At 47.4% G+C, this 22,898-nt stretch overlaps 8 protein-coding genes across 8 annotated transcripts; 4 read left to right on the top strand and 4 right to left on the bottom strand.

Moving 5' to 3' along the window:
• Positions 1-397: 397 nt before the first annotated feature.
• On the bottom strand, positions 398-1,847 carry N7503_007137 (uncharacterized protein; the record flags this gene model as incomplete). The annotated part of the gene is made up of 3 exons (XM_057066684.1): positions 398-659; positions 716-1,733; positions 1,784-1,847. 3 exons carry the CDS (start codon positions 1,845-1,847, stop codon positions 398-400), a joined length of 1,344 nt encoding a protein of 447 aa, XP_056920365.1.
• Positions 1,848-2,771: 924 nt separating this feature from the next.
• N7503_007136 (uncharacterized protein) lies at positions 2,772-4,216 on the top strand (the record flags this gene model as incomplete). The annotated part of the gene is made up of 2 exons (XM_057066683.1): positions 2,772-2,786; positions 2,843-4,216. 2 exons carry the CDS (start codon positions 2,772-2,774, stop codon positions 4,214-4,216), a joined length of 1,389 nt encoding a protein of 462 aa, XP_056920364.1.
• A 162-nt stretch (positions 4,217-4,378) lies between these two features.
• Positions 4,379-6,970, bottom strand: N7503_007135 (MIF4G domain-containing protein; the record flags this gene model as incomplete). The annotated part of the gene is made up of 1 exon (XM_057066682.1): positions 4,379-6,970. One exon carries the CDS (start codon positions 6,968-6,970, stop codon positions 4,379-4,381), a length of 2,592 nt encoding a protein of 863 aa, XP_056920363.1.
• Positions 6,971-7,182: 212 nt separating this feature from the next.
• Positions 7,183-7,667, top strand: N7503_007134 (signal recognition particle 14 kDa protein; the record flags this gene model as incomplete). The annotated part of the gene is made up of 2 exons (XM_057066681.1): positions 7,183-7,209; positions 7,308-7,667. 2 exons carry the CDS (start codon positions 7,183-7,185, stop codon positions 7,665-7,667), a joined length of 387 nt encoding a protein of 128 aa, XP_056920362.1.
• Positions 7,668-7,933: 266 nt separating this feature from the next.
• Positions 7,934-9,591, bottom strand: N7503_007133 (cytochrome P450; the record flags this gene model as incomplete). The annotated part of the gene is made up of 3 exons (XM_057066680.1): positions 7,934-8,867; positions 8,923-9,366; positions 9,416-9,591. The coding sequence occupies 3 exons, from the start codon at positions 9,589-9,591 to the stop codon at positions 7,934-7,936; spliced, it is 1,554 nt and encodes a 517-aa protein (XP_056920361.1).
• Positions 9,592-10,867: 1,276 nt separating this feature from the next.
• Positions 10,868-14,142, bottom strand: N7503_007132 (uncharacterized protein; the record flags this gene model as incomplete). Its single annotated transcript, XM_057066679.1, has 2 exons — positions 10,868-13,798; positions 13,849-14,142. 2 exons carry the CDS (start codon positions 14,140-14,142, stop codon positions 10,868-10,870), a joined length of 3,225 nt encoding a protein of 1,074 aa, XP_056920360.1.
• A 1,813-nt stretch (positions 14,143-15,955) lies between these two features.
• Positions 15,956-16,996, top strand: N7503_007131 (uncharacterized protein; the record flags this gene model as incomplete). Its single annotated transcript, XM_057066678.1, has 1 exon — positions 15,956-16,996. The coding sequence occupies one exon, from the start codon at positions 15,956-15,958 to the stop codon at positions 16,994-16,996; it is 1,041 nt and encodes a 346-aa protein (XP_056920359.1).
• An 810-nt stretch (positions 16,997-17,806) lies between these two features.
• Positions 17,807-21,955, top strand: N7503_007130 (5'-methylthioadenosine/S-adenosylhomocysteine nucleosidase family protein; the record flags this gene model as incomplete). The annotated part of the gene is made up of 4 exons (XM_057066677.1): positions 17,807-18,099; positions 18,375-18,880; positions 18,943-19,602; positions 19,665-21,955. 4 exons carry the CDS (start codon positions 17,807-17,809, stop codon positions 21,953-21,955), a joined length of 3,750 nt encoding a protein of 1,249 aa, XP_056920358.1.
• Between the last annotated feature and the right edge of the window lie 943 nt (positions 21,956-22,898).

Genomic DNA, 22,898 nt, shown 5'->3' with positions numbered 1-22,898 from the left:
TATCCTTTTTCTTTCTTCTCTGCCATGTATATCCACAGTTTCCGCAGAAATGAGAATTTATGACGATATGTTCAATGTTGGCTTTCTATAATGAACTGTACTAAGAGTCATTCAATATACAGGGAGGGCACACCGCGTGAGACTAAGCTCGCATAAAAAGTTACACATTGTTGCATGCGTGGAATGACTTGATTTTCCACGGTATACAGGCCTGGGTTCATTTTATTAAGAGAACATAGACTGTTTTCCAAGGGCTACTGGAGAATATTGCTTCTTGTACAAAGCTTGAATAAGCGATATGAATCTACAAGGTCCATTACGATTGTGCGGCTGGAAAAGCCAAATTTGAAACAATTCAACAAGAGATCGTCCAATTGACCACTTGTGGATAAGTAGTTTACAATAAAATTAAGCAAGCCACCACACTAGCGATGCAGGTCAGGCTGAATACACGAATTGAATAGACACTACTAGCAGTACTTGTAGTTGTCCGGCTCTCACAAGCGTACGCTTGCGCCCCACTTGGCAGGCGATTCATATCGCGAAGCGTGTCAAAAGGAGTGCAACTAAAATTTGAACCAACACCAGGATAAATGATGAACTCCTCCAACGTCGATGTGTTATTAAGAGACTTCATCTGCTGAGCAACGAAAGTATCACTGCAAAACCCATATTAGCACTCAACAGTTTTCATCTGGAGAAGGGAAAATCATACAAGAACGCATTATCCACAATGGTATCAGTGATAACAACAACAGAAACGTTGGTCGGCCAATACCACGTCTGGACCCGATTTCCATCATCATCAGTACCATACTGCGAAGACAGATTGAGATTTGGTGAAAACTCGGAGATAAAGTTGAAACCTCCAGTCCAATTAACAGCACGAGACGGCAACCGGATCTCCTCGAGGGTACTGTATGAACTAGAGCCCACGCCCAAGATTCTGAGATCGTCGAATTCAACATCCAAGCGAGTCATAGTCGTGTCTTCTAGCTTCAACTCTGTAGCTGTGAGCAATTCTAGCTCGGGGCTACGATTGAGAGCGGTAATATTTTGACCGAGATAAAGGTCACTGAGATTCATTTCGGTTGTTGTCGGTCCCCCAAGTGTCACATTGACAGCTGCATAGATACCCACGTAGCCGGATGTGAACCCGACAGTTATACCATCCACATTTGGAAATGGGCCGACAGCTTGCGAGTCAGATATATCAATGGGGTTATTGAAGAAGCTGTCTAGAGAGCCGATGCGATTTGAGGAAATCGAAAGATTTGTCAAATTGGTGAATTTGGTGTGTTGGAGCGTGGTGAGATTCTTCGTTGCGAGTGTGAACGAGGATACGGATTCCAAGGCGGTGATGTCGAGGTAGGTGACTGGGGAATCGTCGATTATGAACTTATTATGAACTGTGGTCAAGTTCGGTAGAGTGAGATTCCATAACGTGTTTGGGCCTCTACCGAAGTCCACAGACCCTTGAACCTCTCCAAGGGTCGAACTGGAGAGTGCGAATGGCCCGGAAGCGACGGACTTATTCTTGAAATTGTTCTCATAGACTTGCAGGGATCCCTCAATCACTTCAATCCCGTCAAGGTTGATGTACAGTGTTGTTTTGCTTTCGGCGAAAGGGCCGATTGTGACAGTGCCGTTGACGGTTTGGCAATTTCCACGTAGAGTGTCTGCATCAGCCACCGATGTGATTGCCACCGAGTTACAGCTGGCAGCAGAAATACCTAGCTAATGTTAGGTTTGAATTTCGATTCAAGTTCGACATCTCACTCACCAGGACTGCCTAACAGCCCTAAGATTAAAGATGCACGGGCACTCTTCAATATACTGTAAATCATCGGGTCTCGACAATGGAAGTGGTATATAGAAACAGTAAAGGAGTTTTTATGAAAGGTATTTGCAGAGAGATCACTCAAAAGTGTTCTGAGGTCAAATTTTATGATAACGCGATCTACTGTGACTAACACTTGAAAACTCTGCCCCTATTGCACAATTGCCCCTACTAGTCCCTTAGTCCCTGGTTGTTCCGGAACTAGCCTAGATTTGATATAGAGCCGCCTCGCTTAGCGATAGCGTCAATGTCTATACCAATATGGGGCGGACCCATATTGGCAGGGTGAAAATTATCTTGGGCTTATCTAGGGCTGATCACTGAAGGGATATGGGATATCGCGACCAACGCGATACAAAAGAAGATTTAACTGTCAGATAGATTGCATGCCCCAAGCTGGGTTATCAAGGAGAGTCCACAAGACACTAATTTATACTTGATGATATCGTAACTAATTAAAACCTGTCGTTGGTGGCTCCACCACAAGCGCTGGAAAAACATAGTTTGCCCAATTGAAATGGGCTTTGATGATTGGAACTGTGGTCAATTGCTATATTATGTGAAATCTGAAGAAGTCATAGTACTACTCTACCTATAATGGTTCAAGGATGGTCTGGGGTCGTTAAGCTAAGGTGACTGCAGCATGCGCATGCGGGCTTGTGGTAGTTCGTAAGTTCGTATAGATGACCAATTTAAGAGCGTGTATTGTATACCTGTTTCAATACAGAGGAACAAGGATTCAGATAGTGCAAAAGACTACGTTTGGCGTCAGAAAAGATATTTTCTAATCATACCTTGAGGAGACTCAGGTTCCATGGAAGCCTGGTCGCAACACCTCCAATCTCCAATCTCCAATTTTCAATTTCCGCCTCTTACCTCAACGCGCCCGCGTTGCGCCATGCAGATCCTACCATTGAGCGCTCAAAGATAAATGCCTTTGCCAGGTGTAAGAATTAAATATATCATATCAGTTTATCACCTACTGATTCAATCCACTTGCAGACCCCCTCGCCATTCCGCCTATCCCGCCGCCAACCGTCCACGCGCCGGAGTGGCCCGCAATTCGCGAACTCCCCCCGCTTCCTCCTATCGCAAAGCAACCCCCAGAACGGCAAGAATGACCTCGAAATAGTAGATGATGATTACCCTCCATCTACTGCCCCTGTGGGGAGCAATCCGGCATCACAGCGCAATGCCATCCCACCGCGTTGGAAGAGAGACGTGATCGAAGACTGCGACGAAGATGAGCTCCCCCGGAGCACAAGCACACACAAGAGAGGAACAGAACTGGTGGATGATGTTATCGACAGTAGTCCACCCAAACCCCCCGCGACACCGGGACCCCTGGACCCCGAGTACGAGGCTCTGTTCGCGACTGTAGAAGATAGTCACAAACGTCGACGCGTCTCAGAACAACCCTCTCTCGCCCAGAAACTGCATGGAGGCATCGATCAGACATCCTCTTCGCCAGAGGGACCAGGTCAATTCGCAGCCCCAGAAACGCCTGCATCGCCTGCGTCTCATTCTCGTCCGCGCGCAGCGACACAAAATCCCAACCCGGAAGCCACTCCAAGGATGCCACCAAGACCCGTCAGATGGACACCAGGACCTACCAGCACCCCCTTCCGGAGTAAACCCCGATTCGTGCTCTCAGCCAAGAAACCACCAAGTAGCCAGCCTGTACTAGGAACCGAAACACCGGCACAGTCACAACCAACCTCAACGCCTCTCGAAAAGCGCAAACCGACGTTTGTGCTTCCCCGATCTCCATCTCCAAATTCGAAGAAGGAAGATATCCCTGCACCATTTTCGCCTTCTTCGCGTACTCTGCGTCGTCGTGGAAAAGCTCGCGCAGGTGCCACGAGCTACGTCCCTGGCGGCATGGCAGCGGATGTACGAAGCTGGATCCTTGAGACTGGATCTAAGCGGGAACAGGCTCTGCATAGTCGGTTGTTGAATACTGACTCCGAAGCCGGTTCGTCCGGCGCATTAAGTCGGTATCTTGTGGCTGTGCGGGTTGTCAGTGTCAGCCACGCAATGCTTAGTAGCTCCGGTCCCTTGGCTTTTATTACAGCAGAGACTGTGAATGTCTCCAGGGACAAAGAAGAGGATTCTAATGTCCTCAATATCCTAGCTCTTGGACCTCCTAAATCCAAGCCGCGGTCTTCGTCACGCTCCATTCCGGTTCAGATCCAGCGGGGTGATTTGCTGGGGTTTCATCGAGGTTTAGCTTGGAATATCGACCTCCATGATCCCCAGATTTCCACAACCGAGGCTGACTTGGAGACTGCCTACTCGCAAGTCGATGTACCCGAAAATGGTAGGAAATGCTGGCTGATAGCTATGGAATGGGACCTGGTGGAGGAAGCCACTTGAGTTGTATATTTACAGATCTATACTTAATGTTCCAACGAGTGATGTGCAATGAAATTCATTTTTACATGATGCGACTTTTGGTATGTCAATGATGGGTATATTTTAGATACAAAATCAACCGCCGGAAAACAGGATCTTCATGTACAGGCCAATGAGGCGTCATTAATCGCGAATCGCCTTGAGGGCGTCCACGGCCACATTGCAACCCCAGCGAATCATCTTTTGTTCCTTCTCCTCAGCCAGAAGATCAGTCTTTGCGACTACTTTGCGAATGAAGAAGATCAGTCCCTTTGCAACGTGCGGTGTTTCTTGAACGCGCATGAAAATTTGCATCAGGGACTCTTCATCCTTGATTGGTTCCTCTGAGCCAGACTTCTTTTTCTGGCTCTTCTTGCTCTTCTGGGATTGTTGGATGATAGTGATGATCAACACCTCAACAAACATCTTGGTCTTTGGCTGCAGGTAGGCAAAGTTGAGGGTCTTCAGCACGCTCAGTGTCAGTTTACCATCTGCAATCAGCATACCATACATCTTAGCAAGATTGATCACAGCCTTCAAGCTGACGGCGGTATTCTCGTCCTCCGGGTCGAAGTCTGCTTCCTCGTCATCCATATCTCCCTTTTCGCCCATCCTCTTGAAGATGTTCCAAAGGGCAAACATGAAGGAGACCTTCATGCGCCGTTGCCCTTTCTCAGCACCACAAATTCCCCTTGCGATCAAAGTGTAGTAATGGTTGTACTCATTCTCCTCCATTGAACAGTGCAGTAAAACACGCGGGATTTCGAACTCTTGCACACGTTTTAATCGAAGTTTGTTGAGTCGTACAAACGCATCTTGTTTGTCGTTGGCAGACATGATAGCCACGAAAATCGAACGGCGGACATCAGTGTTCATGCGGTGAGCCTTTGCGAGCTCGCCGAAGTCAGGCTCGGCATCGCTGTCTTCCTCCGATTCCGCGTCTTTCATAGGGGTATCAGTCAATTCTTTCCGAGCAGATACCAGTGGGTCTTCCTTCCAGCTTGCACCGGCAAGCCACCATTTGCCCTTCTTGGAAGCATCGTGGATATCCGCGCGGGTGATGTTCATGGGTTCCGAAGCACGGATAGTGCGAGAGTTGTTCAAAGATCCCAAGATCTTGCGCATTTTAGTGATGTGCTCGCTGGTGATACTGGCACCGATGGCATTCTTGACACGGTTGTTCTTCAGGTCGGTAATGGTCTCGATCATGAACTTTGTGCGAACCGAAAGGTTGCTCTCGCCAATCTTAGCTACGGCTGGCTGAACAAGAAGAACGATGTCCTTGAGGGACGTAGGATCGTCTTGACGAAGTTGAGGCCCAGAGATGCGAATGACCTTGAGTAGAAGTTCGGTATTGTTTTCCGTAAGTTCCTCTAGGAAGGAACGGATATAGTCGAACATCAAAGGGCTTCCGATAACGTGGAAGTTGTAAAGTTGTGCCAAAAGAGATACCAAGTTGACGATCTCTTTGCCTTGGAAAGTTCCCCGCTCATCACCATTGGCATCCAACGTCTTCACAATTCTCTCCACAATATCGGCACCGAAGTCTGTTCCCAGGAGCTTGTAAAGAGCTGCGATGAAACCGGCATGAAGGACCATAAATGTGTCCTGCAGAGCGGCTCGTTCACAAATAAGGCCCATCAAGAGATCAAGCACTGTAGACGTGACGTTCTTTCTGGGGTAGTCGCGATACAGCTTCTCAAACTCAGACACGATGGAGATCAGGTTGGCCTCGGACAGCTTGTTCAGCTGTCCCTGAGCTTGACGCTTTAGTCGATTTAGAGACTCTGTTTCCGGGTCGGATAGGCCTCGTAATGAAGGAGGAACGTATTTCTGAGGCTGGGAGCTTTCGGTCTTGGGAGTTGGCGCGACGTATGGGTTCTCTCGTTTCTTCGGAGGAGCCTTCTCCTCGTCAAAACCATCAAATTCATCATCTTCATCTTCATCATCATCACTCCCGAACATTTGCTCATCAAGATCATCCTCGTCTTCGTCGCTCTCCATTTCACTGTCGTCTTCCTCCTCTTCCTGAGCTTGGAGCTTCTGAGCCTTCTTCCGCTTGCTCTGGAGCCACTCGTCGGCTTCTCGTTTCCTCTTTTTGCTGTCATCCTCTGATGCCTCCCCCAGGTCACCCAGCAGGTCATCTAACCCATCGTCTTCAAACTTCTTGGAACTCTTGCCCTTCTTGAGACCAAGTTTCTTCTCCAAAAAGGCAATCTCAGCATCATCCTCCGCTAATTTGGATTTAACTCCGGACGAGACATGAGGCCTATCTATGTCCTCGGGTTCATCGACGTCCGAGAAATCGTCGCCCTCGTCATCCTCATCATCCTCATCATCCTCGTCCAAATCATCAATCGTGCCGAATTCATCCATTGAAGCTTCGTCCTCGTCTTCTTTAGATTTCTTCATATTCGTTTTCGAATTTGGGGCTGCCGCAATTTTTCCCTTCAGCGCTTTCTGACCATTGTCGCTCGGCTTCCGGTCATCTTCTTGGTCCGTACCGAAGCCCGCATCATCCTCAGCAGACTTATCCCCTTGGCGAGGGTACTGCTTCCAGGTTTTCGCTTGTGGTTTCGACTTCTTTTCGTTGCGTTCGGCTTGTCGACGATCTTTGCGTGAGGCAGGTCCGTTCAACCGGCGCTTCTTCTCTCCATAACGATCGCGAATGCCCAGCTCGGACCGTAGGTCACGAGGCAGACACGTTGTATTGTGCTGTGGGCGTGGGCGTCTCATCTTGACTGTTTTGTGAGAGAAAATAGCCTGCAGGTTTAACCTTGAGAAAGAGACCGCCGGGCGGTAGACTTACTTTTTTTTCTGCCTGCCAAATCGTAAGGCGGCACGCCTCCAACCCACAGCGGAGTTTCTTCCCCCACGACATTAATGTTGCGTGGTCTCGACACGATATCGCAGCTTAATTGTCTTGAACCTTAATATTCCCATTCACAATGGCCCCTCCTCTGAGCCACGATGAGGTATGTCTAGCATTTCCGTTTGGTCTGATGTTGAAAATTCGGCCATTAGGCCACGCGACCATCACGTAGAGCTCCGCTAACAACACCGTCACCGCCAGTTCTTCTCATCTCTCACAAACCTGCTCTCAAAGACATCAGAAAAGGCACGGGGATCTGTTACTCTGACCCAAAAACCCCTCGTTGACTCCGCATCCAATTCCCCACCTTCAACCCTCATCCGCATCACAGACGGAAACACCAGTGCGCCAAACCCTAAATCGGCCGACAAGGCTGGCAAGATCACCAAGAATACTTCCTCGAAAGTTAAATTCTCGACAGTGGTCAAGCCGGAAGAGCTTGAAGCATTCTACACTCGCTATGCTGAGCTGTGCAAGTCTGGTATGACCGGAATGAAGAAGCGGGATCGCAAGCGCAAGACAAAGGCCAAGGGTGGGGCCACCAAGGCTGTTAAGGCATAGAACTTATATTAATATGTTATGGTTTTATGACCGAGTCTGGGCCTATGGGAAATTGATGTTCTCCCAACCCATTTACGGCTTTGTTCCATTTGCATTTTCTGGCGTTTCTCGGTGGCTGTATCTCACATTGATAGCAATGGCTATTTCTGAGCTTATTTTCCCTTTTGGTGTACATATGCCCCTATACACTTACATTACATGAGCTTAACCATTCACCAATGTGCTTTGCCATTTCAAACATCGTCACTTCGAATTGAATCCCCTGATTACCCGATTACCAATGGGAACTGTCCTTGGCCCTCTTCAACCTGAAATCCCCATTTGACGCCTTCGAACTCTTTTCTTCTTGTCACACTTACAGGATACTCGCCTTTGATTGCTCCCATAATAGAAACAAGGGCTGACTGGTTTTTCGGGGGCTCCTTCCAGCCTCCACTGACGGGCTCAACGTCATACCGCAAAATCATCGCGGCAACCAAGCCAAGAATCTCCGAACTGGCAAAATGCCGACCAGGACAAATGACAGGGGAAATACCAAAGGTCATGAACCGCCCAGGACGTCGATTCTCCTTCGTCTCACCTATGTCCTCGGAGACTACCGGCTTCATAAATCTCCGCGCATCAAACACGGCTGAGTACGCACCCCACACATTAGGGTTATATCCCATGGCATCGGCAGGGATATTAAGCATATTCCCAGCTTTCAAGAGGTATTTGTCGGCGACCAATGTGTCCTTCAACACAATACGTGTAGAGCATGTCGTTGTACGCGTGCGCAACACTTCCTGAAAGGTAGACAAGAGCAGCGGGCATTTTTCTCTCATAGCCCCAATATCAATATTGTGAGTCCCATCCGCCGCAACAGAAAGCGCATTGGCTTTCAGTTCCTCACGGATTTCGCTACGCAACTGGGGACGGCTGTATAGATCAAAAAGTACCCAGAATGCGGAGGGAACGGTATTCGATACGAAGGCCATGATCAATGTTATTTCCATTTTCGCGTACTCGTCCATGGAGAATCCGGCTTCCATCAATGTCTTGTGTCGCATGATAGCAAGCTCAGATCCCTGCCGTGGACCATCGTTCTCAATGTACTTTATAATGGCTTCGCAGACTCTGTTGCGGCCCTTCCATGCCTTGCGTGCTGTCAGCCATGGCAGAGTGTTAAAGGCCAAGGGGGCTATATTTGTCTCAAACTCCCTATGTGGATTATGTTAGCGGGTGGACTTTGTGTCTAAATAACATGTGAACTTACCAAAATGCTTTTGAGACTTCAGCATCCGCATATGGATTCAGTGGGCCGTACAAAGACTGGGTGCTTGCATCCATAATGACATCGCGACACCACCCGTATAAGTCGACGGTAGGAGCCTCCGCCAGCCGATCAAGGTGAGGGAGTAGTAACCGGGTCATGCATAGATTCATTGTGTCCAACGGCTTCCCCAGTAGCTTTGGAGCCATGTCATGCATGATCTTCTGAACTAAACCCCCGCCACCGGACTCTTTCTCACGCAGTAAATGAAGGATCTTCTCATTTTGGATCCCTGCAACGTTGCGTAGGCCAAAAGTCACCAATGGGTCAAATTTCAGAGTTTTAGTGTGACGTTGAGCTACCTGCATAAGATCCGGCGACGTAACGATGTACGTCTTATTGAAAACCATATTCGCAGTGAAGATTGGCTTGTCTCGATTGCTCTTCCTATCGAGACCTTAGCTTTATCTCTGCATACAATCATGAAATTACTTACGCCAGCTTAGTGAAATAACCAAAACCGGAAAATATGAGCCCGAGTAGATGTCCGATCAGCGGAATCGCGCTCGTCACCACTGGTGGTTCACGCGGGTCGCCCTTGCGGTCCTTGTAGACAACATATCCCACTGCGAATGCGAACCCCAGAGTTAGAAGCTTAGAAGTGTCCAACATCTTCCCTTGATGGAAGACAGGTCTCTGATGTTTAGATCACCGACTTCGCAGTCTGCAGGTGTAAATATCAGCACTTTAACAGAAGATGCAGAGCTGAGTAATGCTTTTCATATTCGCACGTTGATTGGGGGACATGACGACGCGTATGGGGGCCAAAATGTCTTTAGTGACATTTACCCCGCTTAAACAAATACCCCACTCAACCCTTGCGCAATATTATGCGAACATAAGTATGTTTATGGAATGAGAGTTTTGAAGCAGCTGATTTCAGCTTGAGTTGTTAATAGGCTTTGAGCGAAGTTTAACTGGTACGCTAGGCGGAGATTGACAATGATCATCGTATGTGGGGCCGAGGTAAACAATCGGGGTTTTTGTATCAGTCGCCATCCTATAATATGTTCTTTTTTGCACCCTTTAAGTCACGACTAAGCTCACGACTTTTCTCATCATAAGAACCTTGGAATCCGTCCACATTCAATAGGAGACCTAAGGAAGGCTTATGGCCAGGCTAAGGCCTTCGCCACATCGTTCACTCATACTCAACCTACCGTATTGTGGCCTGCACGTGCTATGTTGTTGAGGCAGATAGCTTGAATTTCTCGGCTTCAATGGCTGCTTGCGTGCTTCCGAGAGGCTGCAATGTCAAGGGTGATCTAAATAATTTTCCCTGGTCAAGGAGCCTTTCATTTTCTAGGCACCCAGCCCTCTGTTATAATAAGCATCAAATTTGGCTGAATCGGATAAGATCGGGCTGAGGCGCTTCAAGAATACACCAAGGAATGATTTAATTGAGACAGGATGTGTTAGGTCTCGGACGAGATCCCTCAGGGCATCGGAAAAGAGTGAAACCAGAAAGTGGAAGTGATTGGTTGAGCGTGGAAATTGTTGTTGTTGCATTCATTAATTAACGCCCTGGAAAATAAGGCTGCAGCCTTATAGGGACATGCTATGATATGGGTAAAGACAAAAACATAACAGGCCCGAGCCGTGGATCGAACACGGGACCTCGCGCAGGAGTGCTTAGGAGTTGCTGCCCTAAGCGCGAATCATACCACTAGACCACCCGGGCTGTTCATGACAGGCAAGCGTGGTGATGGATATCGTGAGCATCATATGACAACCTTTTTGAAAGGGCATGGGAATCGGTATCGTGGTTTGGACAATGAAGAAGACTTTCTTCACTATTATGTATAGGCAAAGGCTTGGACTTCGGTTGTGTTAATATATTTATTTTGTTGAAATTGTACTAGTACATCTCTTGACACGCGTTGAAATTCTATTGACTTGTCCACTTCTTCATCCAAGAGGCGATATACCTCTTTATTAGACCATCAGTCACTGGATCTTTCACAAGAGCCAGAGATGGACAGTCTCGTGTAGTGCATTTTGTCTCAAATGAAAGACCTCCAATCGGTGCTTGGGGATCATCACCACCATACTTAGACTTCCAGAAGTCCAAAAGCTTAATGCTTGGATTTATTTCTGGATCCTGATCACTATTTATTAACCTCTGGAGCCACTCTTGTGGTGACACAACCTCAAACTGTGGTAAACCAGAGCCTTGCTTCAAAGCCGGAAGCAAATCATCCTTCCAGCTGAATGCGTGTGGGTTGACCAAGTGATAGACCAAGTCACTCTCTGAAGGAAGACTGGAGGCATCAAGGGCAATTTCTGTGATTGCTTGGGCGCATTGGTCAACAGGGAGCCAAGTTGGTCTCTCATTCAATTCAGGGAGTGCACCAGTTGTCAGTGCGCTGCGGAACATGAGAGCCACAGCTTCCGTATCATTCCATTGAGCGTTCCTAGTATCGCCACCCAATTGACCAATTCTCAAGACCCTAGCATGCATGCCAGTTTGGCGCATAGCGTTATGCGTTATATGCTCGGTGACGAGCTTTGATCTTCCGTATCCCATACTCTGCGCATGCGAAAGATCTTCGATCATGGCCTCACGAATGGATGCTGGCTTGGGGGTATTGCTCGCGGCACTGACGCTGGAGCAAAAGAAGAATCGAGCAGGAACTGGAAGCTTCGAGCGCAAACAGAAGTTGATGAGGTTGTACGTGCCGCGGATGTGCTGTTGCTCAAAGGATCGCACACCGAGATTGAAATTGACGGCCCACGCACTGTGGATGATACTTGTTGCAGATGATAGCAGGTGTTCAATGACAAAGCCGTCCAGACCAAGGTTCGCTTGGGAAAGGTCACTGGGCACGGCACGAAGTTTTGCAGCTTCCGAATCCGTGAGCGAAACTTTGCGTTCGGCCAACGCTTTCCAGAGACGAGCACCTGCAGCTGCTTGGCCCGGTGCACGTACAAGTACCCATACCTCAGAGACAGTAGGTCGCTTGAGCAGTTCGGCAATGATGAAGACACCTAGATTCCCGGTTCCACCTGTAACTACGACAACTTCTGTACTTGGCTGGTGTTGGATGATCGGGGTATGGTGAGTAAAAGAGGAATACCGGTCGATCATTTCACGCATGATTTGCATCTCATCTTCCTCTTCAAACTCTTGACCTGTCCTCAACTTGAACAAGTGCCTCGCAAGAGCGCCGATGGTTCCCTTCTCGAAAACAATGTTTTGAGACAAAGAATCACCCTGATCTCCAAGGTCGAGGTCACGGACAATACATCTCCATATCCGTGTGGTTTGCAAGCTGTCAATACCAGCAGAGAATATGTCAGTGTCAGGACCTTCAAGAGATACATCCAAGTCGTCCTTGAATCTGGATAGGAGCCAGGTTTCCAATTCAGAGGTGCTAAGTGCAAGAGTTCCCTTCTTCTGTCCACTGCCTTCAAATCCTGCATAAGCTCGCTGAATGTCCTCCTCAAATTGCTGATAGACTTGAGCGCGGATGCATGTTCCTTTGTCCGTTCTTGCATATGTCACATCCGCCCCCTTGATGACGACTAGCTCTTTCGGAATCCGCGAGAACGTCTCCGCACGAGCATTTGCCGCCTCCACCGCTGGCCAGATGGTTTCCAAGAATTCGTCATTACTCAAATGGGTTGCCTTTCCAGGGGCACGGAAGATCAAAGCTCCTGGTACGGTTCGCTGGTATCCAAACACGACACACTCTCCCACAAACTCCTCCTCTCGAACACGGCCCTCAATTGGAATCGGAAGGACCTTTTCACCATTCACGAGGGTAATTCGGTCATCCAGTCGAGAGATGTACTTATAGTAATTGCTTTTCTTAGGATCTGGATGGCGTGCGAAAAGATCCGCAGTTCGGAAACTGTTTTCTGGGTTCTTTTCACTGAACGGGGGCTTCGAGTTGGAGGGTCCTTTGCTTGGCAATCCATCTAAAGCAACGCACTCAAAGACACCAGGCGATATTTCATCCATCAGAGTATAATCAGCGACAGGCCGATGCAGGCGCATATACTGCCATTCGGTATCACCGTCGGATCGGAAAGAAGTCATAATCTGGCCAGTCTCTGTTGCACCATAGTTGGCAACGAGGTTGACACCTTGTGCTACTAGCCGATCTCCGAGATCATCCGGGCAACTCGAACCACCGTACAGTACCAACTGAGGACTAGCCAGAGCTTTGATACCTTCCTGCCTTTCTGCCAGAAGTTTGATGACATAGGGTACCGCGCTGATTTGCTGCGGCTTGGCCACCTTCAAAGCGTCGACCAGGTTCTGATAAGTGATGGCGAGAGAGTGGTTTCCAAGGTATGCTGATGCCCTCGTATAGAAAGCTCGGCCAAGCTCCATCAGGGCATGTGAATGAAATAAGGGACTGATATTGAACAGACGCAGGCCGAAGCTCTTCCGGAAATTGGCCAGACACTGGTAATTGGTTAGGAAAATAGGTTTCGGAAAGCCCGTGCTTCCAGATGAATGCAAGATCCAGGCCATCTTCTTGCTTTCGCGCATTGGTTCCATATTTGGGCGCTGGAACCGAGGAAGAACGGCAGGACGGTTGAACCAGTCATCTCGCTGCAAGATAGGAAAGCTGGTACAGCCAGGGCGTTCGGTGCAAATGTCCAACACGGTCTGATTATATTGCTTGGCGATGATCATTTGACTGCACTCTACCATGCTCAATAGCCGAGCATAAGCCGGGGCTGTAAGTCGAGTCGACAGAAAGAGAACAGCATATCCCAGGCGATTCAATGCGAAAAAGGTCAAAATGACCTCGAAGCTGGAGCCAGCAAGCAAAGCAACCACTGGCGCTTTCTCGAGACTCGGATCCTACAAAGGCATTAGCTTACCGCGAGAATTCATGTAATCTTCCATCTTACCGCAGGTGGGAGCCCTTTCTCAATATAATAGCGAGCCGCGAGATCGGTATACTTGTCCAGATCCCCTGCCGTGTGTTCCTCAAAGTCGTCTGCTTTTCGCACCGGATAGCTAACCAATGGTCTCTTCGCTTGATCTGGCTGCGCAGCATGATCCTTGAGAAGCCCATCAAGTGTCATAAATTGTTCGATCGGAGGATACCCGGCATGAAGGGCGCCGTTAAATAGGCGAGTGGCAAGGTCTTCGGTCTGCGACGGCGTCACGGTGACCGTCGTCGTTTCTGTCGTGGTAGCCATTGCGGATAATCTGAATTAATTCATTCCCCGCAGTTGCGGAATTGGAGATTCTTTTATATGTGATTGAACGATCAGCGACTCCAAATCGGCGTCACTCCGAGAACTGCGAAGGCCCTTTTCCGGATATCCGGCGGGGGATTTTTAGAAATCCGGAAATGCATACAACATCCTTTTCCGCTCGCACTTGGGCTATCCGCCAGCGATATGGAGTTATTCTCCATTTTGAAAGAAGACAGGCATTCAAATAACCTCTACAGTGGCTTCCAAAGCGCCCCTTTCACCATTACGTTGTCTAAATTAGACTGGATGTTGCCCGGATAAGAAACCGACGTTGATTGGTCTTAGCAGAAAACACGGATAAAGATCCGAGATGGAATGTGTGTGTGACAATCGAACTGAAGTCTTGCTAGTATGTGGTCAGAGTCGAATACCGACTTGAACGTTTATTCATATTCATGCAAATACTGATTTTCAGTCGATGATCATTTGGCACTGGCAAATCGATTGTTCTTTGCACTCCTGCAACTCAATAGATGCCCACTCAGGTTGTCAATAGCATCAATATCCCCGGGGATGCTAATCAACGATACGACAGCGATCGTGTAAGTATTCTTGCAGGCTAATATGTGGCTTTGATCAACTCCGGTACTGAGTGTTTTTTGTAATTCGATATCTCTTGCTTGTTTTGTTCGTCCAAGGATGTACCAAAGTATCATCAAGGCCTTGTTTGATCCTGCAGTGCGCTCGTTGGCTTTTTCCAATGGGGCCGTTGATCCAGGGACCACTTGAGCCCAGTGTCAATTGAGAATATTCCGTCTTATCAGGAAATGCTTTGGACGGTGCAAAAAAATGGCCGGAGTGTACGGAATAATCAGGTACCGTATTGGTCGGATGACATGAGGCAGTACCTCTTCGATATTAATTATAGAGGGAAAACTTACTGCACTGTGAGCAATAGTCATCTGGGAGCTACCCAATATGAAACGACCCCTAGTTCTATCACATTATGTCCATCTGTATTTATAAATGACAAAGCCGGTGAAACGCTTAGAGATAAGGAACCCGCGAAGGGCCTTTCTATCACGGATATTCTCCTATGGAGCGGTACGTTCTATTATAAGCTATTCTATCTTACGATTAGAAACGAATAGACTCTAGATATTACTAGTACTTATAAAATTAGAAACTTCATAACTACTTAATTTAACTAATTATATAAAGATTTATAGACTAAATAATAAAAATACCTCAAGACCCCTAATAGAATCCTAAGTAGCTATAATAAAAAATTACTAGATCTCAAGAGTGGATTGGTTCGCAGTGGCAAGCTGGTTCGCAGACAGTTCCCCACTTCACTAGGTACTGATACTTGAGCTTCCACTAAAAAAACGTTTAGCACGGAAACGTATGTCATGGTGCCCATTTAGTAGCCAGACCTTTAGAAGCAATGTAAAATCATATATAATTAACCCTTAGTGGCATATGGGTTACCTGACAAATCAATAACAACAGAGATTGAGTGGGAGGCGAAATATACACATATATGAAAGGTTCAGAGGCATGGACTGATGTGCAGATCCGAATGAATTTCAAAACATAGATATATTGATAGCGGAAGATATTTGGAATACGCGTAGGCTGATGAGGCTTTACATTACCCAATAGTGTTACAAGGTTGCCTCGTATGAGATTATCAGCCGCACGCCCTTAACCCCGCTCCTCAGGTTTACAATAACTTTGTTTCTATCATATTTGTTCACGAATCGACGAACCATTACTTCGTTTCAATGAAGCCATCACAATAAAATTCATCATGACAACCTGGATCCCACGGTCCCATAACGATTACACGGTCGGATGGATATACTCCGTACCAATGGAGATGCGAGCTGCGCAGCTGGTACCACACGAAATACATCCACCCTTGCCCCAATCCCCGACGGATCAAAACACCTACGTGCTTGGAAGTATCGCAGGACATAGCATTGCTATCGCGTTTCCGCGGATCGGTCGATATGATCTGAGAACATCTACAGAGGTTGCCAGAGACCTGATGAGTAGCTTTCCCTCCGTCCAGTTTATTTTATTCGTCGGCATCGGTGGAGGAATACCAAGCAGTGATCGAGATATTCGACTTGGCGATGTTGTAATCGCTGAGCCATCAGAATGGCTTGGAGGCGTGATCCAGTACGATCTTGATGAAGTATCAGACGATGGTCGATTTGTTCTACAAACTCAGCCACTTCGCTTTCTAAGGACTGCCGTCGAGGAGCTCAAAGCAACACATAAATTGGACGAAAATCGTGTGATTGATTTTATTTCTGATATTGAGTACAGAAGAATAGCTTCCGGGGCTCACGAAAGCTATTTGCGCCCCACTGAAGAGGATGACTGTTTATACCAAGCAGACTACAATCACGTGGGTCCGATATCCGATAGATGTGTCGGTTGTGATCGCTCTAAAATCATCTCGCGACCTCCACGGGACTTTGATGATTCGAAGAAACCAGCAGTTCATTTTGGGCCGATCGCGTTCCTGAACGACGTGTTGAAAGATGGCAAGCTACGAGACAAACTGGCTCAAGATTCAGGAGTATGTTGTGTAGAGACGGGAGCAGCGAGACACATGAGTGGCTTTCCATGTCTATTCATTCGTGGCATCAGCGACTACGCTGATTCACACAAGAATCGGTGTTGGCAAGGATATGCAGCGGCAGCGGCAACAGCTTATGCTAAAGAGCTCCTTCTCAAGATCTCACATGATGCGATTATAGATGTGCCTACAGCACGAGAAACTGAGTCATCACTTGGTGAGAGAATCTTGAGTTTCAAATCCCGGTCCTTGTCCTGTTGAGAGTGATTGCTAAATCTTCTTCGATTTGTGTAGCAACCGATTATGGCCTGAGCAATAAAGTGCCCCCGAATTCTCCGACATCGCCTTCGATTGTGCTCTTTGAGGATAATTGCGAGAAAAATGGTGAGAATATCCGAAAGGGAATGGATACACGCAAAAATGTCCAAGTGTATTATCTTCCTTTTTGTATTTCGGATTGATCATAACTAAACTGCTCCTTTGCCCATGCTAGATACACTTGTTGCAGACAGCATCCATAGACCATCTATCGCGCCTAGTGGGTCTGCTTCAGGTTCCTCCATGTTGTTTGACGAAATGCTCCTTAGGAGTAATCACATAGTTCCCCCTATGCTATCGACATACTCGGCATACCCATCTATATCTGAATGCAGCTCATTTGGGGGGATGAATGAAGTGGGCCCTACTATGCTATCGACAGACTCGGGGTATGGATCTACTACATACAACACATCTGCTGAGACGGATGAAGTGAGTTCCGCTGTGCCACAGCCAGATCCTAGAGAAATATCTGATTCAAGGTACTACGAGTTCCCCTGGTTGGACGAAATGGGTCTCACTAGGCCACCGACAGGCTCTAGAGACGCCTTTCATTCTACAAACAACATGTTTGGCTGGGTGGATCCCTACATACATGGAGGGATGGATGAAGTGGGCTCCACTATATTACCGGCAGATTTGACATACTCATCATGGGATATCTCTGATGGAGTGGATGGTGTGAGTTCCAGTATACCATTGACAGACCCTGGAGATGAATCTATTTCTCATGATAAAATTGCAAACGACACAATGCGTCCTCGTCGGCAACATCACCAGAATCCCTGCAACGATTCTCAAAGTATAGTGTTTGAAGATGAAGGACTTGTGCCACTCCACGGAAAGTCTAGCCTGCAGAATGCGAACGACGACAACAACGAAAATACCCCGGCTATCTACACGAAAGAGCATGGCACTTCCCCAGACAAGCAGCAAATTTATATCTCCCACTTGAGTGATGATTTGTTCAATAATGTCCGATTGGCGCGACCTACTGATGAAATATTGGAAAGAATCCATAATGTTCTTCCACGTCTTCTGAAAGGGTTTGCGCTCAGGCTTGGTCATTTCGGCTCAACTCAAATGCATAGGGACATCATGATATTCATCATTCGATACAGGCAGTTAGTCACTCTCCAGTCTATAATGTAACTTCCAGGGCTTCACTGATATAAGCATCTTATAGCAATATTGCGAATACCTTGAGATCAAAATACATGGAAAGTCAGGGGGGCTCTCCAGTTCCAGCAAATGGTGACAATAGAATGGGGTTGAATGATCGCATAAAACTGTGGTATCACACCCAGGAAAATGCGAATAGCGACCTTGAAAATGAACAAAACGAGGCAGACACTGGACTAGAGACCTCCGGCAACGTCCCAGGGGAAGATGGTGACAAAAAGATCCCTGAAATAGCGATCTACAGGAAGTTCATTTCTAATAGCCAAGCGTACAAATGGTTACTTGGAAGCATTCAGAGGGAGATTGCCTTGAATCCAGCGGACCCCAATGCCCAGGATGCTATTCGCGCACAAATTCTGGAATTTATACCATTAATTTGGACAACGGGTCAACATGATCATCCAAAGATATACCAGACAACATTCACTATCAACTGGAATCCTGTAGCCTTCGTCACAGAGCAGGGATATGACCAAGACAACGATGGTTATCTCGGAAAGATGATCACAATTACAGGGTCACGCATCGATGCCCAAGCGATGACTTCTTTGCAATATATTCATCAGACGTGGCATTCGTACGGAGCCAAAATTATTCATATAGTTGAAGCCACACTTATCAGTGAACAGGGCTGCGAATACAGATGTAACTTCAGCCTTTCCCAGCCTTTTTATGATCAGTGCTGACAGCCCATGGACGTCTTCCAGACACTTTTCCAGATAAGACCCAAATTGGAGCATGGATAGATGGGAACAAATTCTTTGCCAAAGTTACTGGCATAAACGAATCAATTGCAGAGATTGGAGAACAACTTGCATGGCTGGCTTCGGCTCTCCGTTCGTCTCTCCATGACTCTAAGTTATCGTACTGCACACCATTTATCAGCAGCACTACCGTTGAGAGCATCTCAATATCAACCCAGCAGGCTTCATTGATCACAAAAGCTTCATTCGTTATTGATTTCCGGCTTGAAGCTGAAAAGGATGATAGTCCTTCTTCCGTAGGACAGTGCTGGCATCACTTGTTTCGAAACCCAATCGTGGTGAAGGGGTTTCCAATTGCGCGTCGGTCCAGACATGGAACTGGGCTCGAGATTCCACTCAACCTCTTAGCAGGTCTAGTCCACGCAGAGAATGCAGAGGTCTTCAACGGTAAGATTTTCATAAAGGGGTTCTCTACTCTCCTATTACCCACAGAGTACATGCGGGATGAAGATCAAATCACATGGCACCTCCTATACAACGCTAAAGGGGAGCGCATCTCTTACCTGGATGGCATTGAAGGTCATGCGGAAAATATCACACTGTCTGCATTAGGAACCAGTCGTCACATTCTCGGTTGGTGCTTAGACGCAAAATGCTACGCTGGTATGTGATGGTTATTCTTTTATTTTCTCGAGAAAAAGCCCACTCATCTGACTAATGAACAGGGTCAAGTGAGGCCGGCTACTCTATTGAAAGGTCTCGGCTACGGTCCCCGTCGTCTCAATGCAGCTTTGCCAACACCGTTATTTCAGCAGGCAAGCCAATCACTGGTGGTGATGAAGTCATTTACGGCAACAAAGATGTTCCATTTAGAATTACACGGAGCGGCTACTTTGAAAAGCTGTATTGGATCAACAAACAGTACGTTGTGATGTGGGATGTGGGAGCAAAACGGGGTTGGCTAGTGAATGGAGCCTGCGCTCTGTTGCATCTTCTTCTGGCTTCAGTCCATTCTAACAGGACTGATTCACTTTGTTCTATATTCCGGCTAGATGTGGCAAGCATCAGGGGCCCCGAGAAGTCATTTACTCCTCATTCTGCGATGGAAGTATTGTTGAACCCCGATAACCTATGTCTGGAACTCTACGATGCACAGGAGGGTGAACCGGGGGAAGCAATGATTCCAGCTGTCCGAATTCGACATAGAGTCGACCGTCTGTATAGCATGCTTGAGAAAATGATGGATCATCAAGCAGAGGTCATGAGAGGAGGCAGCGAAGAACTATGGAGTATGCCTCGGGGCAACCTTGAAGGGTGGGATTTCAAAGATTTGGCGACGAATGAAGACCCCCTGTATCCTCGACATTGTAAGTTACGAACCAAAGCAAAAAGCTGGGTTGATTTGGCCAGAGCCATTCGAGCGATTACATTGTTTGGGAGCGGATTTGGTGAAATTATTCAACCGGTTCCCACTAGCAACTCTTGCCCGCATTGGAACAAATTACCTGAAGGAAAGTCCTACCTTGCTATCAGTGATGGAGATCTTGCAAACATCATTGATCGATATGGAGATCCAACCAGCAGCCCGGTGAGGCTGACCAATCAATTGATCTGGTACAAAGCAGAAAGTGTACCTCAAGCTTGCGAATGCACTGTCGACCCGCACAGTACACAACAATGCGAATTAGCACAAGTCATATTGCCTGCACAATTCAAAAAGAGGATGCCAAGGCAACCCAAGCTAAGTCGAGCTCAAGTGAAAAGTGGGGGGAGTGGTGCACTGGTTTTCGGCTACAACAAGGACCTGCCATGGTCCTGGAGTGACATCGGATTCCCCATGCATGAAGAGACCTTTACGTCTTCAGATGACTCGGAACCTGACGATTTCCCCGATTCGGGACTTGGAACAAGCATGGTGCACCCTACCACAAACGATGGGAACTCTGAAGAAACGCCTCCATTAGGATCACAGTCTGATGGTCTCACTCATGAGGACTATGAAGTAGGAATTGTTTGTGCACTATCGAAAGAACTTTTTGCCGTGCGCGCCTTGTTCGATTTACCTCATCCCGACCTCGAAAAAGATGAGAACGATCCAAACTGCTATTGCCTTGGCCGGATCAAAAAATTCAATGTGGTTGCTGCTGGCCTTCCACACGATGACTATGGCACAAATTCCGCCACCAATGTCGCCTCTCATTTGATCCGGACCTTTCCGCGAGTCAAATTCTGTCTGTTAGTCGGTATTGGAGGCGGAGTCCCTTCTGCGACTCAAGATATTCGCCTCGGTGACATAGTCGTTGGCACGGGCGTAATACAGGTCGACATGGGAAAGCTGATTTCGGATTCCGAGTTTCAGAGGACGGGAGAGAAACAAAAGCCACCCTCATTCCTGCGAGCAGTCATTACGAAGATTCAGTCTGATTGCTTCGTCACTTTCAACTCAGCCTCCAACCCACTGCTCGACGATCTTGGTTTGATTGCCTCAAGAAGGCAAGAATATGAATACCCAGGCGCTGATAGGGACACACTATTTATCTCGGAGTATCTTCATCGAAAAGGCCGGTCGGATTGTCATAATTGCACCCTCGTAATAGAGCGGCAAGATCGACTCCATAAAGGCCCACACGTTTTCTATGGTCTCATAGCATCTGGCAATCAGGTCGTCCGGGATGCAAGCCACCGGGACCGTCTGGGCAAAGAGGACGTGATCTGCCTCGAGATGGAGGCAGCTGGAGTCGTGAGAACAACTACTGACTGCCTCGTCATCCGTGGTATCTGCGATTATTCTGACTCGCATAAGAACAAGTTGTGGCAGGAATACGCCGCTGCTACAGCAGCTGCGTATGCCAAATTTTTCCTCTCTCACATGCCTGACAGAGGTGGTAATGGGTCAATAAGAGTTCCATCACAGCTAGAGACGCCAATGGGGCCGTTACACTTGCAGAAGCAGAAGAGGCCTGCACCAGCGGAAGAGTACCAGCCTTCGGTTGTCAAGAGAATCCGAAGGGATTGAATAGGTTATTTTATGAGTTAGCACCACGCAGTGCTAGTAGCATCACCATGTCAAGGATGTTAGGCAGTTCCGTTTCAAGGGTAAGTGTCACACATAGCTAGCTACTGGGTCGATTAGCGATTTCATTCTCGCACAACGCAATGAATACGTCCATCAAAACTTGAATCTAGCTGCACAATATGCGGTTGAGGGCATGCCTCAATTTCCAAACCGAGAATTGTCAAACCAGAAACCATTAGTCCTCTGATGTGGCTTGAATTGGTCTCCGTCTGCCACATAATGACAATCGATACAACCAACTTGGCCTTGTAATCAGTGAATCTGTTTTGTTATCGAAATGTGGACATTCGCATCCAGACTGAACCCTGCAGTAATTCGAACGGCAAGCATTTGAGCGTCGCCATAATTTGCTGCCTGTCCGCACCGATGGCCTGTGCAAGTGCACCAGCATGAGCAATTGCCCTCCGCCCATGACTCCTGTTAATCAATGCAGAAATAAGACAACCGCAGGATTGAAATTAAGTAAATAACTTGTACAGAGGAGCTTGATGTAAATATTTGAGTACACACCCAAGGCCAAATCCATATATCAAAGTCCGTGGGTTGCGCGTTCTACATTAAAGTATCCTCATAGTCCGAGTCTCTGATACCAGGCATGCCATCATCATCAGTGAACGTACTCAAATCCGTTGTAAAAAGACACGGATATGGAAAAGTGGAAAAGAGTCCGCAATGATGTTCTCAAGTCAAGATTTTCCTCCAATTAAGAGCTGTATAGGTTTGGCCAAGACAAAGAAGCTTTGACCTTGTGGGGGTACCGTGTGGGGGAATTGCGGGCACAGAGTTGCTTACTGCATTTCGAAACCCTTTCATGCATAGTCGCTTCTCTTGGCCTGATCCCACTGCATACCAATGGATCATAACAGACATTTTATTGGCCATT

Source organism: Penicillium pulvis (genome assembly GCF_028828015.1).
Source record: "Penicillium pulvis strain IBT 33274 chromosome Unknown contig_5_segment0_segment0, whole genome shotgun sequence".
Lineage (NCBI taxonomy): Eukaryota > Fungi > Ascomycota > Eurotiomycetes > Eurotiales > Aspergillaceae > Penicillium > Penicillium pulvis.
Note: the sequence above shows the minus strand (reverse complement) of the source record. Positions and strands in the feature narration are given on the sequence as shown.